This window comes from Oncorhynchus mykiss, chromosome 6, assembly GCF_057628025.1.
Source record: "Oncorhynchus mykiss isolate SJ-2025 chromosome 6, ASM5762802v1, whole genome shotgun sequence".
Taxonomy (NCBI): domain Eukaryota; kingdom Metazoa; phylum Chordata; class Actinopteri; order Salmoniformes; family Salmonidae; genus Oncorhynchus; species Oncorhynchus mykiss.
In genome coordinates this window covers 74,737,496-74,751,255 of record NC_143027.1, presented here as the reverse complement: position 1 = coordinate 74,751,255, position 13,760 = coordinate 74,737,496, and the positions used below count along the sequence as shown (strand labels likewise).

At 49.2% G+C, this 13,760-nt stretch overlaps 1 protein-coding gene across 1 annotated transcript in view; it reads left to right on the top strand.

Annotated features, from left to right (window-relative positions):
* Window positions 1–366: 366 nt before the first annotated feature.
* Window positions 367–13,760, top strand: part of LOC149983097 (xaa-Pro dipeptidase-like) — a 57,276-nt gene continuing 43,882 nt past the window's right edge. Inside the window, exon 1 of the mRNA XM_090239458.1 lies at window positions 367–450. Coding sequence (XP_090095584.1) covers window positions 367–450 — 84 coding nt within the window. The remainder of the gene's footprint in view (window positions 451–13,760) is intronic.

Here is a 13,760-nt window from a genome sequence, read left to right as displayed (position 1 = left end):
TCCTGCCATGGAGCGGGACTGGACGCCGTGCCTGGACCGGGCACCGGCGCAGAGGGAGGCTCCAGCCTTGGAGCGGGATTGGACGTCGTGCCTGGACTGGGCACCGGTGCAGGGGAAGGCTCCGGCCTTGGAGCTGGACTGGACACCGTGCCTGGACTTGGCACCGGCGCAGAGGGAGGCTCATGCCATGGAGCTGGACTGGACGCCGTGCCTGGCCTGGCCCCGGTGGAGAAGAAGGCTCTGGCCATGGAGCAGGACTGGACGCCGTGCCTGGACTGGACATTGGCACAGAGGAAGGCTCCTGCCATGGAGCGGGACTGGATGCCGTGCCTGGACTGGGCATCGGCACAGAGGAAGGCTCCTGCCATGGAGCTCGACTGGACACCGTACCTGAACTGGGTACCGGCGCAGGGGGAGGCTCCTGCCGTGGAGCAGGACTGGTTCCAGACTGTGGACCGTCGTAGGAGGTTCCGGACTGTGGACCATCGCAGGAGGTTCCGGACTGTGAACCGTCTTTGGAAGCTCTGGACTGTGAATCATCGGCGGAAGCTCTGGACTGGGAAGCGTCGGGAAGCTCTGGACTGGTGACACGCACTTCAGGGCGTGTGCGAGGAGCAGGCACAAGACGTACCGGACTGGGGAGGCGCACTGGAGGCCTAGTGCATGGAGCCGGCACAGGTCGTACCGGACTGGTGACACACACTTCAGGGCAAGTGCGAGGAGCAGGCACAGAACGTACTGGACTGGGAAAGCGCACTGGAGGCCTGGTGTGTGGAGCCGGCACAGGTGGTACCGGACTGGGGACACGCACTTCAGGGCGAGTGCGAGGAGCAGGCACAGGACGTACTGGACTGGGGAGGCGTACTGGAGGCATAGTGCGTGGACCCGGCACAGGTGGTACCGGACTGGTGACACGCACTTCAGAGCAAGTGCGAGGAGGAGACACAGGACATACCGGGCTGTGGAGGCTCACTGGAGGCCTAGTGCGTGGAGCCGGCACAGGTGGTACCGGACTGGTGACACACACTTCAGGGCAAGTGCGAGGAGGAGACACAGGACGTACCGGGCTGTGGAGGCTCACTGGAGACCTCGAGTGTAGAGCCAGCATAAATTGTACTGGAACGATGACACACATCGCACGATGAGTGCAGGGAACTGGCACAGGACGTACTGGGCTGTGAAGGCGTACTGGAGACTTGGTGCGTAGAGCCGGTGCACATGGTACCGGACAGATGACACGCTCCTCAAGGTGAGTGCGGAGAGCTGGCACAGGACGTACTGGGCTGTGGAGGCGTACTGGAGACCTGGTGCGTGGAGCCGGCACAGTTTTTACCAGACTGCTAGCACGCTCCTCAGGACGAGTACGGAGAGCTGACTCAGGTGGCAGCAAACTGATGACACGCTCTTTAGGGTGAATGAGTGCATCATACACCAACACAACAACTCTCTCATTTCTCTCTCCTCCAATTTCTCCATCAACTCACTGAAGGTCTCTGACTCTCTCTGTTCACTCTCCTCCAATTCGTCCATCTTCTCCCAGATTGGCTCTGGTTCACTCCTCGGCTCCGCCGACCACGCCGTGTGCCACCCCCCAAAGCTGTTCTTTGGGCTTTCATTTTGGCCGCGAACCCCGGAGTTGTAGCTGTCCTCCCTTCTCTCCTTGCATCTGCTTCCAAGGAAGGCTTTCGTGTCCTCCCATTATTTCCTCCCAAGTCCAGGATATATTCTCCTCCTTGACCTCCTCCCAAGCCCAGGATACCTTCTCCTCCTGGGAATGCAGCTTGGTCCTGGTTGGGTGCGATCTTCTGTCACGATGGTCATAATAACACTCGGACCAAAGTGCAGCGTGAAATCGGATTCCTTTAGGATCTTATTGTGGAGTAACTACAAGGTTGTTGATCCATCCTCAGTTTTTCTCCAATCACAGCCAATGAACTCTATAACTGTTTTAATGTTTTAAAGTCACCATTGACCTGAAGGTGAAATCCCTGAGCGGTTTCCTTCCTCTCCGGCAACTGGGTTAGGAAGGATGCCTGCATCTTTGTAGCAACTGTGTATTTGATTCTTCAAATAGCCACCCTTTGCATTGATGACAGCTTTGCACACACTTGGCATTCTCTCAACCATCTTCACCTGGAATGCTTTTCCAACAGTCTTAAAGGAGTTCCCACATATGCTGAGCACTTGCTGGTTGCTTTTCCTTCACTCTGCGGTTCGACTCATCCCAAACCATCTCAATTTGGTTGACGTCGGGGGATTGTGGAGGCCAGGTCATCTGATGCAGCACTCCAACACTCTCCTTCTCGGTAAAATAGCCCTTACACAGCCTGGAGGTGTGTTGGGTCATTGTCCTGTGATAGTGATAGTTCCACTAAGCCCAAACTAGATGGGATGGTGTATCGCTGCAGAATGCTGTGGTATTCATGCTGGTTAAGTGTGCCTGGAATTCTAAATAAATCACAGACAGTGACACCAGCAAAGCACCCCCACACAATAACACCCCCTCCTCCATGCTTTGCGGTGAGAAATACACATGCAAAGACCATTCGTTCACCCACACTCCGTCTTACAAAGAAATGGCGGTTGGAACCAAAAATCTCCAATTTTGTTAAGGTGCGTGAATGAGGACCCAAAAGCGAACTAACGTAAACAGGGCTTCTTTAATAACAAAACATACGTAGGCTCAGATGGACAGGCAGATTCCGACAGGACAGGACAAGGTTGCAGCAAACATGACGATAGTCTGGTTCAGGCATGAATAACACAAACAAGAATCCGACAAAGACAGAAACAAAAACAGAGAGAGATATAGAGGACTAATCAGAGGGAAAAAGGGAACAGGTGGGAAAAGGGGTGACGAGGTAGTTAGGAGGAGACAAGGAACAGCTGGGGGAAAGAGGGGGAGAAAAGGTAACCTAATAACGACCAGCAGAGGGAGACAGGGTGAAGGGAAAGGACAGAAACAAGACACAACATGACAATACATGACAGTACCCCCCCACTCACCGAGCGCCTCCTGGCGCACTCGAGGAGGAAACCTGGCGGCAACGGAGGAAATCATCGATCAGCGCACGGTCCAGCACGTCCCGAGAGGGAACCCAACTCCTCTCCTCAGGACCGTACCCCTCCCAATCTACTAGGTACTGATGACCACGGCCCCGAGGACGCATGTCCAAAATCCTACGGACCCTGTAGATGGGTGCGCCCTTGACAAGGATGGGGGGGGGGGGGGGGGAGACGAGCGGGGGCGCGAAGAACGGGCTTGACACAGGAGACATGGAAGACCGGGTGGATGCGACGAAGATATCGCGGAAGAAGAAGTCGAACTGCGACAGGATTAATGATCTGAGCAATACGGAACGGACCAATGAACCGCGGGGTCAACTTGCGAGAAGCGGTCTTAAGGGGAAGGTTCTGAGTGGAGAGCCAAACTCTCTGACCGCGACAATATCTAGGACTCTTAGTTCTGCGCTTATTAGCAGCCCTCACAGTCTGCGCCCTATAACGGCAAAGTGCAGACCTGACCCTCTTCCAGGTGCGCTCGCAACGTTGGACAAAAGCCTGAGCGGAGGGGACGCTGGACTCGGCGAACTGAGATGAGAACAGCGGAGGCTGGTACCCGAGGCTACTCTGAAAAGGAGATAGCCCGGTCGCAGACGAAGGAAGCGAGTTGTGGGCGTATTCTGCCCAGGGGAGCTGTTCTGACCAAGACGCAGGGTTGCGAAAAGAAAGACTGCGTAAGATGCGACCAATAGTCTGATTGGCCCGTTCTGCTTGACCGTTAGACTGGGGGTGAAAGCCGGAAGAGAGACTGACGGAAGCCCCAATCAAACGGCAAAACTCCCTCCAAAATTGAGACGTGAATTGCGGACCTCTGTCCAAAACGTCGTCTGACGGAAGGCCATGAATTCTGAAAACATTCTCGATGATGATTTGTGCCGTCTCTTTAGCAGAAGGAAGCTTAGCAAGGGGAATAAAATGAGCCGCCTTAGAGAACCTGTCGACAACCGTAAGAATAACAGTCTTCCCTGCTGACGAAGGCAGTCCGGTGACAAAATCTAAGGCGATGTGAGACCACGGTCGAGAGGGAATGGGAAGCGGCCTGAGACGGCCGGCAGGAGGGGAGTTACCGGACTTAGTCTGCGCGCAGACCGAACAAGCAGCCACGAAGCGACGCGTGTCATGCTCCCGGGTGGGCCACCAAAAACGCTGGCGAATGGAAGCAAGCGTACCCCGAACGCCAGGATGGCCGGCTAACTTGGCAGAGTGAGCCCACTGAAGAACGGCCAGACGAGTAGGAACGGGAACGAAAAGAAGGTTCCTAGGACAAGCGCGCGGCGACGGAGTTTGAGTGAGTGCTTGCTTTACCTGCCTCTCAATTCCCCAGACAGTCAACCCGACAACACGCCCCTCAGGGAGAATCCCCTCGGGGTCAGTGGAGGCTACTGAAGAACTGAAGAGACGAGATAAAGCATCAGGCTTGGTGTTCTTAGAGCCCGGACGATAAGAAATCACGAACTCGAAACGAGCGAAAAACAGCGCCCAGCGCGCCTGACGCGCATTAAGTCGTTTGGCAGAACGGATGTACTCAAGGTTCCTATGGTCAGTCCAAACGACAAAAGGAACGGTCGCCCCCTCCAACCACTGTCGCCATTCGCCTAGGGCTAAGCGGATGGCGAGCAGTTCGCGGTTTCCCACATCATAGTTACGTTCCGACGGCGACAGGCGATGAGAAAAATACGCGCAAGGGTGGACCTTGTCGTCAGAGAGGGAGCGCTGAGAAAGAATGGCTCCCACGCCCACCTCTGACGCGTCAACCTCGACAACGAACTGTCTAGTGACGTCAGGTGTAACAAGGATAGGTGCGGATGTAAAACGATTCTTGAGGAGATCAAAAGCTCCCTGGGCGGAAACGGACCACTTAAAGCACGTCTTGACAGAAGTAAGGGCTGTGAGAGGAGCTGCCACCTGACCGAAATTACGGATGAAACGACGATAGAAGTTCGCGAAGCCGAGAAAGCGCTGCAGCTCGACGCGTGACTTAGGGACGGGCCAATCAATGACAGCTTGGACCTTAGCGGGATCCATCTTAATGCCTTCAGCGGAAATAACAGAACCGAGAAATGTGACGGAGGAGGCATGAAAAGAGCACTTCTCAGCCTTCACAAAAAGACAATTCTCTAAAAGGCGCTGGAGGACACGTCGAACGTGCTGAACATGAATCTGGAGTGACGGTGAAAAAATCTGGATATCGTCAAGGTAAAGGAAAACAAAGATGTTCAGCATGTCTCTCAGGACATCATTGACTAATGCCTGAAAGACAGCTGGAGCGTTAGCGAGGCCGAAAGGAAGAACCCGGTATTCAAAGTGCCCTAACGGAGTGTTGAACGCCGTCTTCCACTCGTCCCCCTCCCTGATGCGCACGAGATGGTAAGCGTTACGAAGGTCCAACTTAGTGAAAAACCTGGCTCCCTGCAGGATCTCGAAGGCTGAAGACATAAGAGGAAGCGGATAACGATTCTTCACTGTTATGTCATTCAGCCCTCGATAATCTATGCAGGGGCGCAGGGACCCGTCCTTCTTCTTAACAAAAAAAAACCCCGCTCCGGCGGGAGAGGAGGAGGGGACTATGGTACCGGCGGCAAGAGCTACAGACAAATAATCTTCGAGAGCCTTACGTTCGGGAGCCGACAGAGAGTATAGTCTACCCCGGGGGGGAGTGGTTCCCGGAAGGAGATCAATACTACAATCATACGACCGGTGTGGAGGAAGAGAGGTGGCCCTGGACCGACTGAACACCGTGCGCAGATCGTGATATTCCTCCGGCACCCCTGTCAAATCACCAGGCTCCTCCTGTGAAGAAGAGACAGAGGAAACAGGAGGGATAGCAGACATTAAACATTTCACATGACAAGAGACGTTCCAGGAGAGGATAGAATTACTAGACCAATTAATGGAAGGATTATGACAAACTAGCCAGGGATGGCCCAAAACAACAGGTGTAAAAGGTGAACGAAAAATTAAAAAAGAAATGGTTTCGCTATGATTACCAGAAACAGTGAGGGTTAAAGGTAGCGTCTCACGCTGAATCCTGGGGAGAGGACTACCATCCAGGGCGAACAAGGCCGTGGACTCCCTTAACTGTCTGAGAGGAATGTCATGTTCCCGAGCCCAGGTCTCGTCCATAAAACAGCCCTCCGCCCCAGAGTCTATTAAGGCACTGCAGGAAGCTGACGAACCGGTCCAGCGTAGATGGACCGACAAGGTAGTGCAGGATCTTGAAGGAGAGACAGGAGTAGTAGCGCTCACCAGTAGCCCTCCGCTTACTGATGAGCTCTGGCTTTTACTGGACATGAAGTGACAAAATGACCAGCAGAACCGCAATAGAGACAGAGGCGGTTGGTGATTCTCCGTTCCCTCTCCTTAGTCGAGATGCGGATACCTCCCAGCTGCATAGGCTCAGCACCCGAGCCGGCAGAGGAAGATGGTAGTGATGCGGAGAGGGGGGCAACGGAGAACGCGAGCTCCTTTCCACGAGCTCGGTGACGAAGATCAACCCGTCGCTCAATGCGAATAGCGAGTTCAATCAAGGAATCCACGCTGGAAGGAACCTCCCGGGAGAGAATCTCATCCTTTACCTCTGCGCGGAGACCCTCCAGAAAACGAGCGAGCAAAGCCGGCTCGTTCCAGCCACTGGAGGCAGCAAGAGTGCGAAACTCAATAGAGTAGTCTGTTATGGATCGATTACCTTGACATAGGGAAGACAGGACCCTGGAAGCCTCCTCCCCAAAAACAGATCGATCAAAAACCCGTATCATCTCCTCCTTAAAGTCCTGATACTGGTTAGTACACTCAGCCCTTGCCTCCCAGATTGCCGTGCCCCACTCACGAGCCCGTCCAGTAAGGAGAGATATGACGTAGGCGACACGAGCAGTGCTCCTGGAGTAAGTGTTGGGCTGGAGAGAAAACACAATATCACACTGGGTGAGGAACGAGCGGCATTCAGTGGGCTCCCCAGAGTAACACGGCGGGTTATTGATTCTGGGCTCCGGAGATTCGAAAGCCCTGGAAGTGGCCGGTGGATCGAGGCGGAGATGGTGAACCTGTTCTGTGAGGTTGGAGACTTGGGTGGCCAGGGTCTCAACGGCATGTCGAGCAGCAGACAATTCCTGCTCGTGTCTGCCTAGCATCGCTCCCTGGATCTCGACGGCTGAGTGGAGAGGATCCGAAGTCGCTGGGTCCATTCTTGGTCGGATTCTTCTGTTAAGGGGGGCAACGGAGACCCAAAAGCGAACTAACGTAAACAGGGCTTCTTTAATAACAAAACATACGTAGGCTCAGATGGACCGGCAGATTCCGACAGGACAGGACAAGGTTGCAGCAAACATGACGATAGTCTGGTTCAGGCATGAATAACACAAACAAGAATCCGACAAAGACAGAAACAAAAACAGAGAGAGATATAGAGGACTAATCAGAGGGAAAAAGGGAACAGGTGGGAAAAGGGGTGACGAGGTAGTTAGGAGGAGACAAGGAACAGCTGGGGGAAAGAGGGGGAGAAAAGGTAACCTAATAACGACCAGCAGAGGGAGACAGGGTGAAGGGAAAGGACAGAAACAAGACACAACATGACAATACATGACAAATTTGTACTCCAGACCAAAGGACACATTTCCACCGGTCTAATGTCCACTGCTAGTGTTTCTTGGCACAAGCAAGTCTCTTCTTATTATTGGTGTCCTTTAGTAGTGGTTTCTTTTCAGCGATTTGACCATGAAGGCCTGATTCACACAGTCTCCTCTGAACAGTTGTTGAGATGTGTCTGTTATTTTAACTCTGTGAAGCATTTATTTGGGCTGCAATTTCTGAGGCTGGAAACTCTAATGAACTTATCCTCTGCAGCAGAGGTAACTTTGGATCTTCCTTTCCTGTGGCGGTCCTCATGAGAGCTAGTTTCATCAGAGCGCTAAATGGTCTTTGCGACTGCACTTGAAGAAACTTTAAAAGTTCTTGAACTTTTTTCCTTATTGACTGACCTTCATAATACAACTTTCTTTTGTATATTTTTTGCACCATCATCTTTGAAAGGCAAGAGAAAGGCCATAATGTATTATTCCAGGCCAGCTAGAATTTCGATTTTGGCCAATAGATGGCAGCAGTGTATGATCCAATGAACCATTGCATTTCCGTTAAACATTTTATATCAAGACTGCCCAAATGTGCCTTATTTGTTTATTAATAACTTTTCATGTTCAAAACCATCGGTCACCTCCCTGACCAATGTCCTTCTCCCTGGATTGCTCAATTTGGCTGGGCAGCCAGCTCTAGAAAGAGTCTTGGTGGTTCCAAACTTCTTCCATTTAAGAATGATGGAGGCCACTGTGTTCTTGGGGACCTTCAACGCTACAGACATTATTGATACCATTCCCCAGATCTGTGCCTTGACAGTCCTACGGAGCTCTACTGACCATTTCTTTGACCTCGTGGCTTGGTTTTTTCTCTGACATGCACTGGCCACTGTGGGACCTTATATAGACAGGCGTGTGCCTTTCCAAATCATGTCCAATCAATTGAATTTACCACAGGTGGACTCCAATCAAGTTATAGAAACTTCTCAATGTATATATTGTTTTCATGATTAGGTTGAAATTAGACTGATGTAACAACCTGTTAGTCAGTTTAAGTCAATGTATGTAAGTTGAAGTTTTACCCTAATTTCAATGCTGATGAGATGAAAACAGTACTGGTTGATAACCTTTTTGAAATCTGATGTTTTTTCCATATTGATTCCATTTCACAATACGTTGAGAAATTATGTACAAACAACGCAGATTCAACCAGTGTGTGCCGAGTGGGTTGTAGCTTTTTACCGTTTTTTTTTTAGCACAGCAGGTGTATTTCAACAGGATCTTGGGTCTCTGGTCATCTCTGACTCGGAATGAAGTATGACATTGGTACCCTGTTGGTCATGCCAGGCTTCTGCTATTTTTACTGGCAAACAAGGACAGTGCTTTAGTATGGTTTCAACATGGTGTGAATGCTGTCTCTGTCTGTCTTGGTACCCAGGGAATCATTGCTGTTTGGAATAACAGTGCACTCAGGGAGTTTGAGTCAACATGGTCTCATTAGACTTGATCAAAATACTGACACATGGACATCAGTTTGAGTAGGGGTCAGGGTGAAATGTTGTCCCATCGTGAGCCTTGCAAAAATTAAAGTAGTTATCTCTAATCCATCATCCTGTAAAATTAAGGTTAAAGTTGTATAGTTTTTATATTGCTCACAGCATGTTTATAATTTGTTGGATACGGAACATCATCCTCTGATTTTGTGTCATTAATCAGAGTCTTCTTTCTGGGCTCATTAATTCCAAATATAAAGTCACACTACATGTTTTTCTGCTAAATCTGCTACGGGTGTGAAGAATGATGAAGTAGATCCTTCAACTAAACTCAATAAACACTTCCCTCACTTACTGCTTGATTTCAGCTGTCACATCACTCAGGTCGCAGTTGTAAATGAGAACATGTTCTCAACTTGCCTACCTGGGAAATAATAAAAAAAGGGGAAATAATAAAAATACACTGCTCAAAAAAATAAAGGGAACACTAAAATAACAGATCCTAGATCTGAATGAATGAAATATTCTTATTAAATACTTTTTTCTTTACATAGTTGAATGTGCTGACAACAAAATCACACAAAAAATATCAATGGAAATCAAATTTATCAACCCATGGAGGTCTGGATTTGGAGTCACACTCAAAATTAAAGTGGAAAACCACACTACAGGCTGATCCAACTTTGATGTAATGTCCTTAAAACAAGTCAAAATGTGGCTCAGTAGTGTGTGTGGCCTCCACGTGCCTGTATGACCTCCCTACAACGCCTGGGCATGCTCCTGATGAGGTGGCGGATGGTCTCCTGAGGGATCTCCTCCCAGACCTGGACTAAAGCATCCGCCAACTCCTGGACAGTCTGTGGTGGTGGATGGAGCGAGACATGATGTCCCAGATGTGCTCAATTGGATTCAGGTCTGGGGAACGGGCGGGCCAGTCCATAGCATCAATGCCTTCCTCTTGCAGGAACTGCTGACACACTCCAGCCACATGAGGTCTAGCATTAGGAGGAACCCAGGGCCAACCGCACCAGCATATGGTCTCACAAGGGGTCTGAGGATCTCATCTCGGTACCTAATGGCAGTCAGGCTACCTCTGGCGAGCACATGGAGGGCTGTGCGGCCCCCCAAAGAAATGCCACCCCACACCATGACTGACCCACCGCCAAACCGGTCATGCTGGAGGATGTTGCAGGCAGCAGAACGTTCTCCACGGCGTTTCCAGACTGCCACGTCTGTCACATGTGCTCAGTGTGAACCTGCTTTCATCTGTGAAGAGCACAGGGCGCCAGTGGCGAATTTGCCAATCTTGGTGTTCTCTGGCAAATGCCAAACGTCCTGCACGGTGTTGGACTGTAAGCACAACTCCCACCTGTGGACGTCGGGCCCTCATACCACCCTCATGGAGTCTGTTTCTGACCGTTTGAGCAGACACATACACATTTGTGGTGGGTTGTTGCCCTCCTACGGCCTCCTCCACGTCTCCTAGTGTACTGGCCTGTCTCCTGGTAGTGCCTCCATGCTCTGGACACTACGCTGACAGACACAGCAAACCTTCTTGCCACAGCTCGCATTGATGTGCCATTCTGGATGAGCTGCACTACCTGAGCCACTTGTGTGGGTTGTAGACTCCATCTCATGCTACCACTAGAGTGAAAGCACCGCCAGCATTCAAAAGTGACCAAAACATCAGCCAGGAAGCATAGGAACTGAGAAGTGGTCTGTGGTCACCACCTGCAGAACCCCTCCTTTATTGGGAGTGTCTTGCTAATTGCCTATAATTCCCACCTGTTGTCTATTCCATTTGCACAACAGCATGTGAAATTTATTGTCAATCAGTGTTGCTTCCTAAGTGGACAGTTTGATTTCACAGAAGTGTGATTGACTTGGAGTTACATTGTGTTGTTTAAGTGTTCCCTTTATTTTTTTTAGCAGTGTATTCAGTGTATTCAGTATGCATATCTGGATCTTTCCTAAAAAAAGCTTTTATAATATTTCGTGGGGTGGTAGATAAAAAATACTCACTTACCCAGCTGGTAGCTTTGTTAAATGTTTTACTTTATCACTTTACTTTATCACAGTATAGTGTCAGAGACATTACTGATGTTAAAACTAATAGTTCTCCAACTCAGTGGCTGCTTGTTGTGTTTTCTTATGCTGTTGTGTATCCTCTGTGAAAATCAATGATAGTTCTCTAACATTGATCAATGTTCTCTATAAACATTATCAAGTCAGGGCCATGTTGCCTGACATTTAAGCTGTTTGCAGAGGAGTAATAAACTGTGTTAAGCTCGTTTGAGCTTTGCCATTTAATGTGTTTAGTACCAGGGAAGCCATAGTACCACATCACTGCTTATAAGAGAGACCTTCCTGTCAGCAGTTCAGGATAATAAGAAAACATGAGCTTTTGTTTCTCCTAATTAGATGGTTGATCATCATGGTGATCTTTTATCAATGCTCCTCATCCTTTCTACTCTCATATAGATTGCTGATAATATGTGCCATTTAGATGGATTTTATCCTAAGTGACTTACAATAATGCACGCTTATATATATATATTATTTACGTATGGGTGGTACCAGGAATCAAACCCGCTATACAGACATTGTGAGAGCCCTGCACTACCAACTTTTTTATTTTATTTATTTCACCTTTATTTAACCAGGTAGGCCAGTTGAGAACAAGTTCTTTTTTAAAACTGTCCCCTGGCCAAGATAAAGCAAAGCAGTGCGACACAAACAACAACACAGAGTTACACATGGAATAAACAAACGTACAGTCAATAACACAATAGAAATGTCTATATAGAGTGTGTGCAAATGAGGTAAGATTAGTGAGGTAAGGCAATAAATTGGCCATAGTGGCAAAATAATTACAATTTAGCAATTAAACACTGGAGTGATCGATGTGCAGAAGATGAACACACAAGTAGAGATATTGGGGTGCAAAGGAGCAAAAAAAACAAAAAAACAATATGGGAATGAGGTAGTTGGGAGGGCTATTTACAGATGGGCTATGTACAGGTGCAATGATCTGTAAGCTGCTCTGACAGCTGATGCTTAAAGTTAGTGAGGGAGATATGAGTCTCCAGCTTCAGTGATTTTTGCAATTCGTTCCAGTCATTGGCAGCAGAGAACTGGAAGGAAAGGCGGCCAAAGGAGGAATTGGCTTTGGGGGTGACTAGTGAGATATACCTGCTGGAGCGCGTGCTACGGGTGGGTGCTGCTATGGTGACCAGTGAGCTGAGATAAGGCTGGGCTCTACCTAGCAAATACTTATAGATGACCTGGAGCCAGTGGGTTTGGCGACGAATATGAAGCCAGGGCCAGCTGACAAGAAAATCCAGGTTGCAGTGGTGGGTAGTATATGGGACTTTGGTGACAAAACAGAATTTTATCGCCGAAGTCGAGGATCGGTAGGATAATCAGTTTTACTAGGGTATGTTTGGCTGCATGAGTGAAGGACGCTTTGTTGTGAAATAGGAAGCTCATTCTAGATTTAATTTTAGATTGGAGATGCTTAATGTGAGTCTGGAAAGAGAGTTTACAGTCAAACCAGGCACCTAGGTATTTGTAGTTGTCCACATATTCTAAGTTAGAACCGTCCAGAGTAGTGATGCTAGACGTGCGGGCAGGTGCAGGCAGGGATCGGTTGAAGAACATGCATTTAGTTTTACTTGCATTTAAGAGCAGTTGGAGGCCACGGAAGGAGAGCTGTATGGCATTGAAGCGCATATGGAGGTTTGTTAACACAGTGTCCAAAGAAGGACCAGAAGTATACAGAATGATGTCGTCTGCGTAGAGGTGGATCAGAGAATTGAGAATTGAGAATTGAGAATTGATGTATACCGAGAAGAGAGTCGGCCAGAGAATTGAACCCTGTGGCACCCCCATAGAGACTGCCAGAGGTCCGGACAAAATACCCTCCGATTTGACACACTGAACTCTGTCTGATAAGTATTTGGTGAACCAGGCGAGGCAGTCATTTGAGAAACCAAGGCTGATGAGTCTGCCAATAAGAATGTGGTGATTGACAAGAGTCGAAAGCCTTGGCCAGGTCGATGAATATGGCTGCACAGTATTGTTTCTTATCGATTGCGGTTATGATATTATTTAGAACCTTGAGCATGGCTGAGGAGCACCCATGACCAGCTCGGAAATCAGATTGCATAGCGGAGAAGGTACGGTGGGATTCGAAATGGTCGGTGATCTGTTTGTTCACTTGGCTTTTGAAGACCTTGGAAAGACAGGGTAGGATAGATATAGGTCTGTAACCGTTTGGGTCTAGACTGTCTCCCCCTTTGAAGAGGAGGATGACCGTGGCAGCTTTCCAATCTTTGGTGATCTCAGACGATATGAAGGAGTGGTTGAACAGGCTAGTAATAGGGGTTGCAACAATTGCGGCGGATAATTTTAGAAAAAGAGGGTCCAGATTGTCTAGCCCAGCTGATTTGTAAGGGTCCAGATTTTGCAGCTCTTTCAGATCATCAGCTATCTGGATTTGGGTGAAGGAGAAATGGGGAGGCTTGGGCAAGTTGCTGCAGGGGGTGCAGAGCTGTTGACCGGGGTAGGGGTAGCCAGGTGGAAAGCATGGTCAGCCGTAGAAAAATGCTTCTTGAAATGATAGATTATCGTGGATTTA